Source organism: Chiloscyllium plagiosum, unplaced genomic scaffold (genome assembly GCF_037043375.1).
Source record: "Chiloscyllium plagiosum isolate Xiang-an unplaced genomic scaffold, Cpla_swu_hap1 HiC_scaffold_37, whole genome shotgun sequence".
Lineage (NCBI taxonomy): Eukaryota > Metazoa > Chordata > Chondrichthyes > Orectolobiformes > Hemiscylliidae > Chiloscyllium > Chiloscyllium plagiosum.
In genome coordinates, this window is record NW_028270175.1 from 19,506,190 (window position 1) to 19,522,737 (window position 16,548).

General features: G+C 44.5%; 1 protein-coding gene and 1 long non-coding RNA gene across 3 annotated transcripts; one reads left to right on the plus strand and one right to left on the minus strand.

Annotated features, from left to right (window-relative positions):
* Window positions 1-791: 791 nt before the first annotated feature.
* Window positions 792-3,189, plus strand: LOC148139772 (uncharacterized). Its single transcript, XR_015753450.1, has 3 exons — window positions 792-1,126; window positions 2,105-2,148; window positions 2,855-3,189. It is a non-coding gene; the product is annotated as an uncharacterized LOC148139772 (long non-coding RNA).
* Window positions 3,190-3,228: 39 nt separating this feature from the next.
* Window positions 3,229-13,952, minus strand: LOC122540357 (proteasome subunit beta type-7-like). 2 transcript variants are annotated; one of them, XM_043675960.2, is made up of 8 exons: window positions 13,842-13,952; window positions 12,345-12,438; window positions 11,934-12,031; window positions 10,991-11,131; window positions 9,494-9,609; window positions 6,370-6,428; window positions 5,263-5,414; window positions 3,229-3,525 (listed from the first exon to the last, which is right to left on the minus strand). In XM_043675960.2, exons 1-8 carry the CDS (start codon window positions 13,904-13,906, stop codon window positions 3,414-3,416), a joined length of 837 nt encoding a protein of 278 aa, XP_043531895.1. In that variant the 5' UTR covers window positions 13,907-13,952; the 3' UTR covers window positions 3,229-3,413. The 2 variants fall into 2 exon arrangements, with proteins under 2 accessions (XP_043531895.1, XP_087836555.1); XM_087980429.1 differs by having other exon boundaries at window positions 3,229-3,521; window positions 5,259-5,414; window positions 13,842-13,921.
* Window positions 13,953-16,548: the final 2,596 nt, after the last annotated feature.

The following is a 16,548-nucleotide window of genomic DNA, read 5'->3' on the forward strand; positions in this document are numbered from 1 at the left end:
AACACTTCAAACTTTGAGATTATGAAAGGTGCTTCTTAAATGCCACTTTTATTATTTCTGTATTATTGTGTTATAGCTGATAATTGTTTATTGTATATGAGTTAATTAAGTCTGGAGTTTATTATTGAATTAAGCAATAACATTTTTGGTGCTTTTAATGTGTGCAAAATTCACAAAAAGGATGAAATTGACATGCTTAATTTAGGTTTTGCTTGGGATCTGGTTCTGAAAACAATCTGGTTTCAGATAAAGCTTCTCTCACATTCTGTTTTCTTTTGTGTCTCTGTGTAATTTACTGTAATAATAGTTTTCAGGCTGAGCAGAGTTTGGTTGCTAAGATTAAATTACTAAGCCATTTACATCGACCAAATGAAGGTAAAAATACAGGTCGGTGATTTCAAACCCTGTTCTTACAAGGTCATTGCAGAATGTAGTTTATGGTGAGAGTGGAATTTCCTTCTTTTAAGCTACCAGAATTATAAGTACAGCTTTGGTCAAAGTGTTTTTTTTTTATTTTTGTTTGTGTCCCTTTTGTTTTTGATTTGGAATAGGGTTTAAGAATGAAAGCATATGACGTTAAAGTTTCAGGTTGATGATCTTTCATCAGAACCTTATGATCTGAAATATTCACTCTGCTATTCTCTCTCACCAGATGCCCCCAGGCTTGAAGAGTATTTTTGCCACCGTCTGCTTTTTTTTCGGATTTACAGCATCCTCAGGACTTTCTCCTTCAATTAAGGAGCTGGTATCCATTGATTAGGGAATTGAGGGCTATAAAATATCAATATTAAGATGATATAAGAGGAAATCCTTTTACAGGTTTTATAATGAGCTAGGTGAAGGGACTTGGTGTTCTGACTGGTAGCCTGAAACAAAATGTTCACAGGTAGACTCTGCCTCATGTGAGATCTGGAGCCACATGGTTTTAGGTTTCCTAGCATTCTGATTTTCTAATGCTCAAATGATTCTTTTCCAGCATCCAGTGAGGAAAATCAGGTTTTAAATCTGGATGAATTGCAAAGCTTGGACAATAATTTCCTCCTATGGAACCCACCAGCTGTGATGCCCAGATCCAGCCTCAATGATGCCATCAGAGATCTAGAAGCTGCTGAACAACTTAAGAATGGTACTGTCTATACACTTGAGAGCTCTAATAATTTATGTCTACTTCCACTCCTACTCTGTATAAATAGCTAAAGTGAAGGGAAACTCATACATAGTGCAGTTACAATGCCTGGCGATGATGTGAGATTGGATGATTTTAATCTAGCTCTTAATATCAAGACATCTGCTTCTACATTGGTGCTAGTTGGTAACCCTCACCACTATGTCTAGAGTGGCTGGTACAGGCAATGGAATGGTGCTGCAATGGTGCAGTCAAGAGTCCTCCTTTTCTGAGGTTGGCATTGATCGTGCTGCACCAGCTAGGATAGTGTAAATGGAGTTTTACGTTGTGTCTCACCCCATGTTGTACCTGCACTGGGTTGTACCTGCACTGGGAGTGTTTGATGGAATAGTGGAAATAGAGTTTTACTCTGTATCTCATCCCGTGCTATATCTGCACTGGGAGTGCTTGATGGGATAGCGTAAAGGCAGCTTTATTTTGTATCTCACCCCATTTCTTTTCTGGAATTGTTTAATGGAATAGTATACACAGAGTCTTACTTTGGACCTCACCTGGTGCTGCATTTGCACTGGGAGTGTTTAATGGGGCAGTGCAAAGGGTGTTTTATTTTGTATATAACCTATGCAGTCACTGCACAGAGAATGCTGGTTGGGATAATTATTGGTAGTTTTACTGTGTACCTAACTATGTATTGTACCTGTCTGGAAGTGTTTGATAGAGACAATGTCGAGGGAGCTTTACTCTGCATCTGATCCTAGCTGGACTGGGTGAGATTCAATGTGACTTCAAGGTGTGATGCATTGCCACATGGGAGCTTTTCACCAGCCAGCTAGAATTATAGCATTAACCTCTGTGGAGCCTGTCTCCGTACCTCAGACTCAGCTGATCACATGCTCAAGGCTCCAGGATGAAGCTGTGGGTTCTACACTCTTCTGTTATACCCAAGAGTTAAACTGATTCTTTCTTCCTTGTCAACAGGTCTGAGGGAATACAGTGACAATGACTCAGGAAATCTGCAAGAGGTGAGTTCAGAACAGGGGAAATCTGAAACACCATCACTTTTAGAGTCAGCAAACATCAGTCATTTGTGTCATAAGAGGAGGCCATTCAGCCCACTGGGTCTGTCACAGCTCTAGGCAGAGCATTCTAGTCAGCTCCACACCCCACTGGATCTCCAAGTGTCCATCCAATTTCCTTTTGAAATAATTTCTTCCACTTCCTATTCTTGTGAACAGCAAATTCCATGTTATTAGCGCTCTCTGAGCATATTAATGTTGTTCCTCACATTTCATCGAAACCTGTTAGTCGTCCTCTCACTGTCAGTCAGCACCTTACCCACATGTTAGTTCATCATGTTGAATCAGTCTTTATTGTCTGTCATCTCTTCCTCTACCAGCTTTGATGGGACAATATAAAGGGAGCTTTACTTTGTATCTAATTGAATGGGAGTACATTCACAGTTGAGTATTCTTCTTGACACAGCCTTATACTAAGGTCTTGTTAATTCTGAAGGATTCACGTGAGGTTTTGGCAAGTCAGAGCCTTGGAAACATCTGTTTCAGAAGGGGGGTGGGCAGAGCTCAAGTATGGATTTTGGTAGGGTGGGGAATTGGGGTAGTATTCAGGACCCCTTGGAGGAGTGAATTTTGGGTTGGGTGGAGAGTTGGGGGTGGATTGGAAATCCATTCCTTTGCAGGGTTGGCAACCAGTCTCTACTTCTCTCTGCAGATTCTGATTGGAAGGAAAGCACAGCCGAAAATAGGCCGCCTGCTCTTTGGAAGAGGCAGGAAACAGTACAAGAAACGTAACAACTTCTCAGACTGCTTCTGGAAATACTGTGTTTGACATCAGCCGCCTGCTGGCCAGACTTTGAAACATTAATTCTTTCCTGTCGTGATTATTTTTAATAAATTTCCGGCACTGTTGGAAAGCATGTAAATATATTCTGGTACTTCATACGCTAATCGACACTTATTAAAGATTAATGAAGTATTGTGGATGGTTACATCTCTGCTTCAGTTAACAATAAAATTGTATGTTTTGCAAACGTGGTTCTCCTCAGATGCAACTAAGTCAGATATTAACACTCACAGCACAGTCCCTTCCTTGTCCTGAGGTTTCTTTTATTTTGGAAACTAACTGGTACATACCGGATACAGGATACAGTGTGTAAGATAGGGTCAAATAGGATACAATGTGCTTTTCATCACGTGGTAGGAATGGACTGTTTCCAATGGGGAATTTTCATCTCGGTCTTCCTGCAGAGATGTTGGGCTCCTTCTCGGTGTTACTCAGTGTCCATTCTCTGCACAACCTCCTCTACCAGTTCGACAGCGAGTGGAGTGACTGTTTCTTTCAGCACAGTGGTGGTGCCCTTCTTGTAGCGGTACACTCCCTCCCTGCAAGGACCAACAACACAAGTGGTTAAGGGTCAGGGGCCACGCTGGGGTGGGGTGGTGGAGGCTCAGACTTAGATATTCCGAAGGCCAGATAGTCCTTGGAGCAGCACAGATGGGAATCGGACACATAGAACTCCATGGGGAATTGTCTGGAAAATTGAAACCTCCCTGCGCTGGAAACATCACAGAACAGGCCCTTTCTAGTCAGGAATAAATGACTGTGGATGTTGGAATCTGTACTGACAACAACAAATGCTGGAAATCACAGTGGGTCCGACAGCATGCATAGAGAGATAGCATCAGAGTCATCAAGACTCAAAACATTAGCTTGCTCTCGCTCCATGGATGCTGTCTGACCCGCTGTGATCTCCAACAGCTTTCCTTTATACTTAGAGCTTTTTGACTTAGTTAAGAAATATTCGAGAATTAAACGCCTACTCCAATTCCCTGGGTAACTATTAAACTGACTTCCCCCAACCCAAACTCATCAGCTCAACTCCGCATGCCCCCCCTTCCAAACACTCCTCCAGCTGGCTCAACAATTCCTCCACCATTGCCCTGACCACCCTCCACTCCCTGAGACCTCTCACCTTCCCCACTCACCAAATCTTAATGGGTTACTCCTCTTCCCCTTCCCTGCCAAACAAAAATATGAGTGAATCTGCTTCCGTATCCCTTTCAGACAGCGCATTCCAAAATAAATACTAATCTCTTTTATCAATGATTTTAAGTCAGTGTCCTCTGGTTCCTATCTACCAGTGAAAATTGTTTCTACCTACCTTTTGCTTGATTTATTCGCTGGATGTTGGCATCACTGGCTAGGTCTGCAGTAATGCACATCCATGATTGATTAGATTAGATTAGATTCCCTACAGTGTGGAAACAGGCCCTTCGGCCCAACAAGTCCACACCGACCCGCCGAAGCGTAACCCACCCAGACTCATTCTCCTACATTTACCCCTTCACCTAACACTACGGGCAATTTAGCATAGCCAATTCACCTACCCTGCACATCTTTGGACTGTGGGAGGAAACCGGAGCACCCGGAGGAAACCCATGCAGACACGGAGAGAATGTGCAAACTCCACACAGACAGTCGCCTGAGGCAGGAATTGAACCTGTGAGGCAGCAGTGCTAACCACTGTGTCACCGTGCCGCCCAGCAGGGGATTGCTCAGGGGAGAGTTAAAAAGTCACTTGGCCAGACCAGTTATGGACAACACATTCCTTCCCTGAAGGACATTAGTGAACCCAATGGGTTTTTTTGCTGATAATCAACAATGGGCTCATGATCATCATTAGACTTTAATTCCAGATATTTATTGAATTTAATTCCATGGCAGGATTTGAACCCGGGTTAGTTCCTGGGTCTGTGGATTAACACTCCCATGATAATGCCACCAGGCCGTTGCCCCCCCCAAATTGACTTCCGTAATTTTAAACCTCATCATAAAACTTCTATTAAGTCTCCTCTTAATTCATTCAACTCCATGAGCCTCAGCTTCCCTGATCTCTCATCTCAGAAAAGGCTGAAGTCTTCTATTCCAAGGACTGTTGAAGTAAATCTCCTAAGGATTTGAGACCCTTTCTAAAATGCGCTCCCAGAACTGGACACAAGACTTTTGAAGTCTATCCAGTGTTTTTATCGAGAATTGGTATTTGGACTCTCTGCCTCTGCTCTGTGCCTGTTTATTACGGTTTGCGAACAACGACCTCCCTCTGGGAGCTGGATACTTGCCTTTGACCTTTCTTATTGGGGCAGTCGAAGGCCCGGAGAAACTCGGTCTTGTTCTCAGTGATGATGCAGAGGTCAACGTTGCTCCCAGAACCAAGGTCACTGAATATTCCAGCTGTGATGGCCTCACGGACCAGCTGCTTGCCCGCTTCTTCCTAAAGATAAAGAACCAGCTGTGAGAGAATAGCAGCCATTGGCATTCCCAGCAGAGCCCAGGGCTGGAGAAACCCAAGGCCAGTGCTTCAAAGGAAAATTGCACACTACTTGTACTAGAATCATATAACCCCTACATTATGGAAGTACACTATCACATCCACACTGCCCCTCCAAACAGCATCCCACTCAGACCCACCCTCCTACCCTATCCCTGTAACCCCGCATTTCCCATGACAAATCCACTTAGATTACACGCTATGGGGCAATCTAGCATGGCCAATCCATCTAACCTGCACATCTTTGGACTGTGGGAGGAAACTGACACACCCAGAGGAAACCCACATAGACATGGGGAGAATATGCTAACTCCAATCAGATAGTCACCCAGGGGTAGATTTGAACCTGGGTCCCTGGCACTGAGGCAACAGTGTTAACCACTGACCCACCGTTACCACCACAACTTGTACAGGGTATCTGGTAATTCATTTTATGCAGTTTGTAAACATGTGGAGACATTTCTTTCTGCATTTTCCTTCACATTTGCAACATCATGGGGTTAGTGCAGGATGCTAAGCAGTAAAGGATTAGGTCCTCAGTGAGTGGTGTTTGTGTCTGAGGGAGGGCTACTGCAAGGGATGGAGAGTTCCTAAGTTCAGAGAAACAAGCATTCAAAATTCAGTTTTGGCCCTTTCACAAGTGGGAAACACTTTTGCAGCATCCAGTGGTCAGGAATTTTATTTACTTGAGTGTTTCCTGCATGGGAAGTCTTTGGTGTAAATTCCATGTGAAATGAATGTAATGGTAGAGACAGAGAGAGAGAGAGATGAAAGACGGAGCAAAGAAAATATCAGAAACCGCTAAATAGCACAGTTGAGCAGTGATTGGGGAGGAATTGAAGATTTCCCATTGCATTAATGTGGGAAGGAATCACACTGAATCAGATCGCTCACTTACCTCCATGTTTGGTTTGAACCGATCTTCCAGTACAGCCATAGCAGCTGCTGAACCAGAACCTGTGGCACAGGAGACACATACTGACACTCATCACTGTCCTAGTAAACAGGTTTCCCACACAGTGAATCCCCCAAACACAGATAGTTCGAATTAAACAACAGCCCAGGGTTTGAAAAGGAAGGCAGGGGACATTGCCTCAGTCAAGCCATTCTTTCGCCTTCCTTTCCCAAAAGGCTGACTCACCGTGATCTGTAGCCGTAGAGTGCTCAGCACTCTCTATCCAACACAGGCACCAACTCCTCACATATGAGCCTTCCAAATGAGCCCAGCTAGGCTAATTCACAAAGGAGCATCTCCCAGAATGACCGACGCTCGCAGAAACTCCTGATTCTCTAAGAATCATAAGATTAAATCCTGACTATAAATCCAGCAAATAATTATTGGGGTATGTCTTGCTTATAAAAATATGAAAGACAGATGAAGTCACTCAACTGGGTAATGAAAACGTTGCATTCTGATTAGAAGAGGAAAGCAATCTGAGAATGATTGATTGATCCAATGACTAATCATGGGAGACCTCGAGGGAAGGTGTGACTATTGGTTGTCCATAAGACCATAAGACATAGGAATGGAAGTAAGGCCATTCAGTCCATCGAGTCCACTCCACCATTTAATCATGGCTGTTGGGCATTTCAACTCCTCTTACTCACACTCTCCCCATAGCCCTTAATTCCTTGCGAGATCAAGAATTTGTCAATCTCTGCCTTGAAGATATTTAACATCCTGTCCTCCAATGCATTCCGTGGCAATGAATTCCACAGGCCCACCACTCTCTAGCTGAAGAACTGTCTTCTCATTTCCATTCCAAATTGACCCTCTCTAAACTGTGCCCACGGTCCTAGTCTCCCCGCCTAATGGAGACAAATTCCCAGCATCCACCCTTTCTAATTCATGCATTATCTTGTAAGTTTCTATTAGTTCTCCCTTCAACCTTCTAAACTCTAATGAATACAATCCCAGAATCCTCAGCCATTTATTGTATGTTAGACCTACCATTCCAGTGATCATCCGTGTGAATCTCCGCTGGACATGCTCCAGCGCCAATATGTCCTTCCTGAGGTGTGGGGACCAAAACTGGACACAGTGCTCCAAATGGGGCCTAAGTAGAGCTTTATAAAGTCTCAGTAGAACATTGCTGCTTTTATATTCCAACCCTCTTGAGATAAATCACAACATTACATTTGCTTTCTTAACCATGGACTCAAACTGCAAGTCAACCTTTAGAGAATCCTGGACTAGCATTCCCAGATCCCTTTGTACTTCGGCTATATGAATTTTCTCACTGTTTAGAAAATAGTCCATGCCTGTGTTCTGTTTTCCAAAGTGCAAGACCTCACATTTGCTCATGTTGAATTTCATCAGCCATTTCCTGGTCCACTCACCTAAACTGTCTAAATCTTTCTGCAGCCTCTCCATCTCCTCAGTACTACCAGCCAGTCCGCCCATGGTGGCTCAGTGGTTAGCACTGCTGCCTCACAGCACCAGGGTCGCACGTTCGATTCCAGCCTCAGCCTCTGTGTGGAGTTTGCACATTCTCCCTGTGTCTGCGTGGGTTTCCTCCGGGTGCTCCGGTTTCCTCCCACAGTCACAAAGATGTGCAGGTTAGGTGAACTGACCTGGCTAAATTGCCTATAGTGTTAGGTGCATGAGGGAGATGGGTCTGGGTGGGTTACTCTTCGGAGGGTCGGTGTGGAATGATTGGGCCGAAGGGCCTGTTTCCACACTGTAGGGAATCTAATCTAATCTAACTTTGTATCATCGGTGAACTTTGCCAGAATGCCTCCAGTCTCTTCATCCAGATCATTAATATATAAAGTGAACAGCTGCGGCCCCAACACTGAACCCTGTGGGATACCACTTGTCATTAGCTGCCATTCTGGAAAAGAACCTTTTATCCCAACTCTCTGTCTTCTGTCAGACAGCCAATAATCAATCCATGCCAGTAGCTCACCTCGAACACCATGGGCCCTCACCTTACTCAGCAGCCTCTCGTGAGGCACCTTATCAAAGGCCTTTTGGAAGTCTAGATAGATAACATCCACTGGGTTTTCCTGGTCTAACCTACTTGTTAACTCTTCAAAGAATTCTAACAGGTTTGTCAGGCATGACCATGCTGACTTGTTCTAATCCGACCCTGCACTTCCAAGAATTTAGAAATATCATCCTTGACGATGGATTCTAGAATTTTACCTACAACCGAGGTTAGGCTAATCGGCCCATAATTTTCTATCTTTTGTCTTGATCCTTTCTTGAACAAGGGGGTTACAACAGCCATTTTCCAATCATCCGGGACTTTCCCTGACTCCAGTGACTTTTGAACGCCTCTGGTATTTCCTCAGCTACCTCCCTCAGAACTCTAGGATGTAGCCCATCGGGGCCAGGAGATTTATCAATTTTTAGACCTTTTAGCTTTTCTAGCACTTTCTCTTTTGTAATGGCTACTATACTCAACTCTGCCCCAACTCTCCTTAATTGTTGGCATATAACTCATGTCTTCCACTGTGAAGACTGACACAAAGTACTTATTAAGTTCTTCAGCTATTTCCTTATCTCCCAGCACTAGCCTTCCTGCATCAATTTGGAGAGGCCCAATGTCTACTTTTGCCTCTCGTTTGTTTCTTACGTATTGAAAGAAGCTTTGACTATCATTTCTACCCTCCACCATCTGTCCAATCAGAACCAATCCTGAAGCAGTCAGCAGGAATGCTGGTTAATGTACCTGTCCTGACAACAGGATACTGAGATTAAATCAGTCACTTTGTAGAGAATTTAGCCACAGAAAAGAACAAAACAAAACCTTCAATCATTCGGTCGTAGACCCCAGAAGGAGGTCCTCTTTGAATGCACCGTTCAGCTAGTCTGACTAGCCCCTGAATGTCCCCGTGCAAAATTTTCCTTTCTAAGTATTTGTCTATTTCCCTTCCATTTGGAATTCCCATAACCAGCTCTGGGCTTGCTTGACAGACATAGATTTAGACTTACTAAAAACTGAAAGACCTGCTGAGCTTTTCCAGCAGCTTCTGTTTCTGTTTCTGATTTAGACTTAGCGTTAACTTGTCCTTACCCATAGCAACGAAGGGCAGTTTGTCCGTGGAACCATGAGGGTATACAGCGTACAGGTGGGACCCTGTGCAGTCCACACCACCAACAATCACTGATGCACTAATGTGCCCCTGGTACCTAAAGCAAGACAAAGATTATGCTGCGTTTAAATCAGGAATGGGTTAATTTTCACCGCCTTCATGGGAGGGACTGACCTACAATCAATCTTATACTCTGGGACTTCTGCCCACTCCATCTACTGGCCCACGACCCAGAACTCCACAGCCACCTCTGACCCATGATCAACCCTGTGACCCCCCCCCCCAACTATTATGAATTGCACCCCTCCCACCAAGGATCCCAAACGTCCCTAACATTTCCCTCTTCACCCCTTGCATCATAAAATCTCTCCCCACCAATGTGCCCTCCCAGGAACCAGACTTTCAGTCTGATACACCCCTGCTGCACTACACACACAGTACACTCTCTGGTTCCCATTGTCTGAGCTGGTGGAGCCGGACTAGGAAGTGCCGAACTGGGCCCACCCAGTCAAATGAGTGTAGCTACAACAGCAAGCAAAAGGCGGGATGTTTGGCACCATCCAGGATAAAATGGACTATTTGAATGGCACTGATCCACCATCTCCAATATTCACTCCCTCCACCACTGACTCAGAGTGGTAGCAGTGTGTACAATACACAAGATATGCTGCAGCAAGGCTCCTTCAATAACACCTTCCAAACCTCCATCCCCTCCCACCCAGAAGGGCGAGGGCAACAGATACAATCACAGCATCACTCCCTGCAAAGTCCCCTCCAAGCCATATGTCATCCTCACACAGAAATTGGAGCAATATGGGATGTGCCATAAATGTTGACACAGCCAGTGACCCCCACATGCCATAAATGAATGAATTAAATAAATCGCACCCAATGATTGGAAAAAAGACGACAACCTCCAAATCTCTCAGGTGCAGGGGTTTGGGGAAGGGGAAGTGGTTTTGGATGTGGATGGGGTGAGGGGAGATGGTTGAGGAGCTGTTTGGGGCAGTTATAGACTGAAAGGATGCTGGAGATGGAGGAGTGGAGCGTTTGAGCTGGGATGATTGGGAAAAGTGAACTGGGGCTGAAGGAGGATGCAGGAAGGGGAGATGGGACGGTGGGAAGGGGGAGATGAAAACATGTAAAAGGGACTGTAGGAACGTTACTGTGGAGGCATTCCAAACAAGGCCAAATCTCTGACGCTAACCTACAACAATGTTGCAGCCTAGATCAATGATCAGGAGCAGAAGCCCTTGTTGATTTTTCCTACGTATGTCCACTTGTACTGAGGCACAGTGTAGCAAACTCACACTCAATTTCCACAGCACAGACTGGGCTTAAAGCTGTGCTCTTTTGTATCCATGGAAGAAGGCAGTGCACATGTTCCCTGGGCTTTCTGGGAAAGTGCCAGTTACCTCTCTGTTTAATTTTAATCATGAAAGAGCCACAATGGGGAGTTAAAGGGAGTGTTCTCACACCTGAACAGCATCTGTTTCAGCATCCGGTTAACGATGACCACACGGGGCTTGCGGCCTGTCGACAGGGTGTGCAACTGGATGTTAGAGGCCATCATCTGTGTCGTAACTTCAGCATCAGCTGCACAGCCTGCACCACAGCAGCTGGAAGCAGAGTGAGAAAGAGATGAAAGCTTAATCTCAGATAAGGTATCCCAAGGAGAGAGAGAGAGGGGGTTAATATCCCAGGGAGAGTGAGAGAGGGGGTTAATATCCCAGAGAGAGTGAGAGAGGGGGTTAATATCCCAGGGAGAGAGAGAGAGGGGGTTAATATATCAGGGAGAGTGAGAGAGGGGGTTAATATCCCAGGGAGAGAGAGAGAGGGGGTTAATATCCCAGAGAGAGTGAGAGAGGGGGTTAATATCCCAGAGAGAGTGAGAGAGGGGGTTAATATCCCAGGGAGAGAGAGAGAGGGGGTTAATATCCCAGAGAGAGTGAGAGAGGGGGTTAATATCCCAGGGAGAGAGAGAGAGAGGGGGCTAATATCCCAGAGAGAGTGAGAGATGGGGTTAATATCCCAGAGAGAGTGAGAGAGGGGGTTAATATCCCAGGGAGAGTGAGAGAGGGGGTTAATATCCCAGGGAGAGAGAGAGAGGGGGTTAATATCCCAGAGAGAGTGAGAGAGGGGGTTAATATCCCAGGGAGAGAGAGAGAGAGGGGGCTAATATCCCAGAGAGAGTGAGAGAGGGGGCTAATATCCCAGAGAGAGTGAGAGATGGGGTTAATATCCCAGGGAGAGTGAGAGAGGGGGTTAGTATGTTTACTGCGTATTTTAATGAACTGAATTTGCTAAAGTAAATAATCAGTGAGCAGAGGTGAACTGAAAGGTGCACCAGAGAGAATGATTGAATAGGTATTGAGAGGCTGTGACCAGAGGACACAGACTGACTGCGAGGGGAACACTTACTAAATATTGGGGGCAATGTGATGAATCTTGATGCAGTTCTTGTCAGCAACAACCATGTCGTCTGTGGCCCGGGTATCAGCCCCCAGAATCACCCCATCCTATAGATGACAGAAAACAGTCAGTCAGATTGTTAGCTGTCTGCCCCATCATTACTCTGTGAAAAAAAAACTCAGAGTTGGAAACTTTAAAACTGGATTATGTGGATTATATGATGCCCCAAGTGTTGCAAGACCTGCACCTGGGTGAGAAAGATAAAAGAAAAAAACATGAGATATTATTTATTGGCCTTACAGTTTTTCTCTCTGACTCTTTTGCTCATGTAGATGTGTCCCAGAGTTTAATTTTTAATCCGTGAAGAATTCATAGCAGGTTTGGAGAGCTACAGCTCTTTGATTTTTGGTGAGGGTTTACCTTGAAGATGATGCCAGTGATAGTCGTCCCTGTCTTCTTTGCTTTTGGAGGTTTGTAGCCCATCTGCTGCAGTTCGCTCTCCAATGCTGCATTCCTGAAAGGTACGGGAGATTTGAAAAGGAGATGGCAGAGAGTGAAGGAGGGAGGGAGCAGGTGATTGGCTGAGTTTGTTGACCCATCTAACACTGGCTCAGTGGGTGTCCTTCCCGCCTGACTCAGACGGTTGTGGGTTCAAGTCTCACACCAGATCCTTGATGACTGTGACTTCATCTGACACCAAGGGAATACTTTGCAAGAGACCAATAATCTCAGGTGGATATAATCAATCCTACTGCAGTAATCCAAAGGAGAGCGAGGGAGTCCCGGATAATGCTTATCCCTCAACCATTATCACAGGAACAGATTATCCCATTGCTGTCTGTGGAAGCTTGCTGTGCACAGATTAGTTCCATGATTCCTGCTTTACAACAGTGATTACTTGTAAAGTGTTTTCAAACATCCTGAGGTTGTAAAAAATGTAAATGCATTTTTGTTTTTCTTTTTAATTTGCATTGATGAAGTTCTGCATGGGTCAATATCCAACCTTCTTTTAATCTGCTCTCTCACCTGGTGCCCTCCTCTGGGCTAGGGCCTCTGACATGGCTGAATGAACTAACCTCAGACAAGGTGACTGTTTTCCACAGTTCTCTGACCACGCACCCCCCTCCACCCCCACCAGCTGGACAGGGTGGGCAGTGGGGGAGATCAGGATAGCATTTAGCTACAACCAGACTCTCTCATCTCATGGTCAATCAGCTGCAGACTCCCACCACCTGCAGTGGGCAAAACTGGACAAGGTGTCAGAGAGGGGGCGCTGGTGAGCTATACTTCCATGGGAGCAAACCCCTTCAGGGGAGGGAATGAGAGGAGGAAAGAAGGGAATATGAGACAGTAAAGGTGAAAGGGAGAGCAGGGAGGGAGTGAGAGAAGAGGGAGGGAATGGAAGTTGAGGTGGGAAGGTGAGAGAAGGGATGGGGTTTTGGGAAGGAGATCCAGCAGGGACTGGGATCATCCCTCCTTTTCCCTGCAAACAGGGAACAGGGGAACTTAGAATCAACAACTATCCGTTTTGATATTAGAGAGCTTTTCGGTCTGAAAGAATAATCCCCCATTCAAAAACACTCTGTAAAGACATCCCCCTCCAACCCATGCTCATTCTGCCAGTCACTCAGGAAATGCCTTACTTTCAGTTTCCATTTACCATGCACCGTTTAAAATGTTTATCAGCACAGTTTGCACAGCCATAGACTTTCCACTCCTTTAATCCAGTTAAACCACTCTGCAAGAGCTTTGTGTCAGTGTCTGTGCTGATCTCAGGGGAGAAGCCTGGGCACCAGGAACCTGGCATCAACAGCGGACGTCTCTCTAAACCTCCTGTCCAGCTTTAGCTTTCACTCTTTGCTTTGGACAAGTTCCATGGATTAACCTGCTATCAGCCACTTGCTCCCACTCACTCACCTTCTGCAGTTCTCAAAGCTGAAACCCCCCACAGGGGTGTTCAGGAATCTCTCACACTTCAACATGTCGGTCTAGCCTCTTTCCTCTTCAGCTCACTTACTTTCAGTTTCAAAAACTTGTGAGTAAAACCTCATGTGATTACGGGGAGCCAAATATGTCAAAATTCATCTTCAAACCAGAGTGACATCAAAACTCAAATATGCACCAATTATTTAACCACCTCTTTCTCCAGAGGCCTGTACTGCTGGGGGAATCAGTTACACTCACTCTGCAGATTTCTGAGATAGGATAAATCTAACTTTTCAAGTTGTAGGGGATTGGAAGGGAATAGACTTGGGACCCTAGAATATAGACTAGCTCTTACTGATAAGCAGAACTGCTCAGTTTACACTAAGATCTTTACGGTGTAAGTCACTATGGGTTCAGCCTGAACTGTTCAGCTTCATCCGTACATACGTACATACACAGACACACGTGCGTGTCTGCATTGTGTCTCTGTGAATATCTTGTGTCTGTACCTTTGTATTATCACAATGCAAGTGTCTCTGTGGGTCCCTATATTCATCTAAATATCCTTGTCCATGCGTGACTTCATCTGTATCTGTGAGTCAGTGTCTATCTATGTGTCAGCAATTGTGAGTCTGACTGTGAATCGATATCTGTCAGTCAGATTATGTCTGTGAGGTGATGCATGTCTGTATGTGAGCCGGTGTCTGTCTGTGAGTTAGTGTATCAGTGTCTGTGAATTGATGTCTGTCTATGAGACAGTGTCGATTTGTCTTTGAGTTTCTGTCTGTCTGAGTCAGTGTCTAACTGACAGTCAGTGCTTGTCTGTGAGTCAATGTCTGTCTTATGGGAAAATGTGGGAAAAAGGCTACTTAATAAGACAAGAGGGTACGGTGCTGGGGGTAGTAAATTAACATTGGCTAACTAACAGAAGACAGAGATTTGGGATAAAGGAGCATTTTCAGAATAACAACCCTGTAACTAAGTTAAAAATCACCCAACACCAGGTTATAGTCCAACAGGTTTATTTGGAAGCACTAGCTTTCAGAGCGCTGCTCCTTCAGTAGATAGTTGCAACCACCTGATGAAGGAGCAGCGCTCCAAAAGCTAGTGCTTCCAAATAAACCTGTTGGACTATAACCTGGTGTTGGGTGATTTTTAACTTGTTTCATGCTAGTCCAACACCGGCTCCTCCACATCATGACAACCTGCAACTAGTAGGGGGTCAGAGGAATCAGTGCTGGGACTTCAATTATTAATTTAGAATATAAATCAATTATTTGGTTGAGGAAAATGAACATACCATCACCAAAAAAGCAGATGACACAAAAATACTTGGGAAGGCAAGTGGTGAGGTTGATATACAGAACCTGCAGAGGGGTATAGACAGGTTAAATGAATAGACACAAACTTAGCAGATGGACTATGATGTGGGAAAGTCGGAGGTTATGCATTTTCACAGGAAAAGTAGAGGAGCCGAATATTATTTAAATGGAGAAAGACTGCAGAAAGCAACACAAAAGTTTAAATCAAGAAACACTAGCATCCAAATTCAGCAGCTGGTGGGGAAGGGTAATGAAATATTAGCCTTTATTTCAAAGAGAATGAAGTAAAAATGGGGAGATGTTGCTAAAACTGTACAAGGCACGAGTCAATGGTTATATTCCCATACTGCCCTTGTCCTGCTCGATGGCAGAGGTTGCAGTTTGGAAGTTGCTGTCAGGGATCTTGGTGAGTTGTTGCAGTGTATCGTGTAGGTGTTACACACTGCTCCCACTGTGCATCAGTTGTGGAGAGAGTGATTGCTGAAGGTGGTGGATGGAATGCCGATCTTTCCCTGAATACTGTCCACCTCTGCTTTATTACTCTCACAGTATCAGCAAAAAGGAGGTTGGTGTAACACCTAGAGAGAATGCTCACTACGTGTAAACATTTTGCCACTAATGTTATGTACTGAAACGTTCTAATACATGACTCTTTCCCACATTTTCCCACACCGTCTGTCTTCTCCCTCCAACATTTTGGAGTAGTCCTGCTGCCATTGTGCTGCTGATGGAAAAAGCTACTCTTCAAATGTTACACTGGCAGGCACATTTAATGTACAGCCACCTCAGAAACAGGGGGCAGTGTGTAGCAAAACTGAATGCTGTTTCAAGGGGTACCACAACCACCAACCAATCTGATTCACTTCCACATTGAAGCTGGGCTTCAAATAAACAGCCAATACTGTACCTCTGTGGGGGATATGATGAATGGTGACTGTGTTAAACTTGGGCAAAGGATTGAATGTTGTTGGGCCAAAACAAAATATTTATTATAAAGAGGCAGGTATTTCCACTGTAGAAAGTTTGGTAAATAATAATATTTCAATGACTTTATCTTAATTTAGTTTCCTTTTAAGAAAAGAGAATTGTAGAACCAAAATTCCATGAATGATGTAACAATACAAGGGGCTCTTTAAGTCTGTGCCTGCCCACATTAAAACAATCCAATTAACTTACCTCACAGCCTTCAAATTATCTTTCTGTATTCACAGTCTTTCACACAAACCCTTACTTTGCAATTAATTTTAAATATTGAAACAATTCAATGGCACATTTTATCCATCCTGAATATTTCCTTCCCAGCATTGTTACAGTGTTATATTTGAAATAAATCTTTTTCCCTCCTTCAAAGAAGCAACAAACTGAGTTGCTGCAAT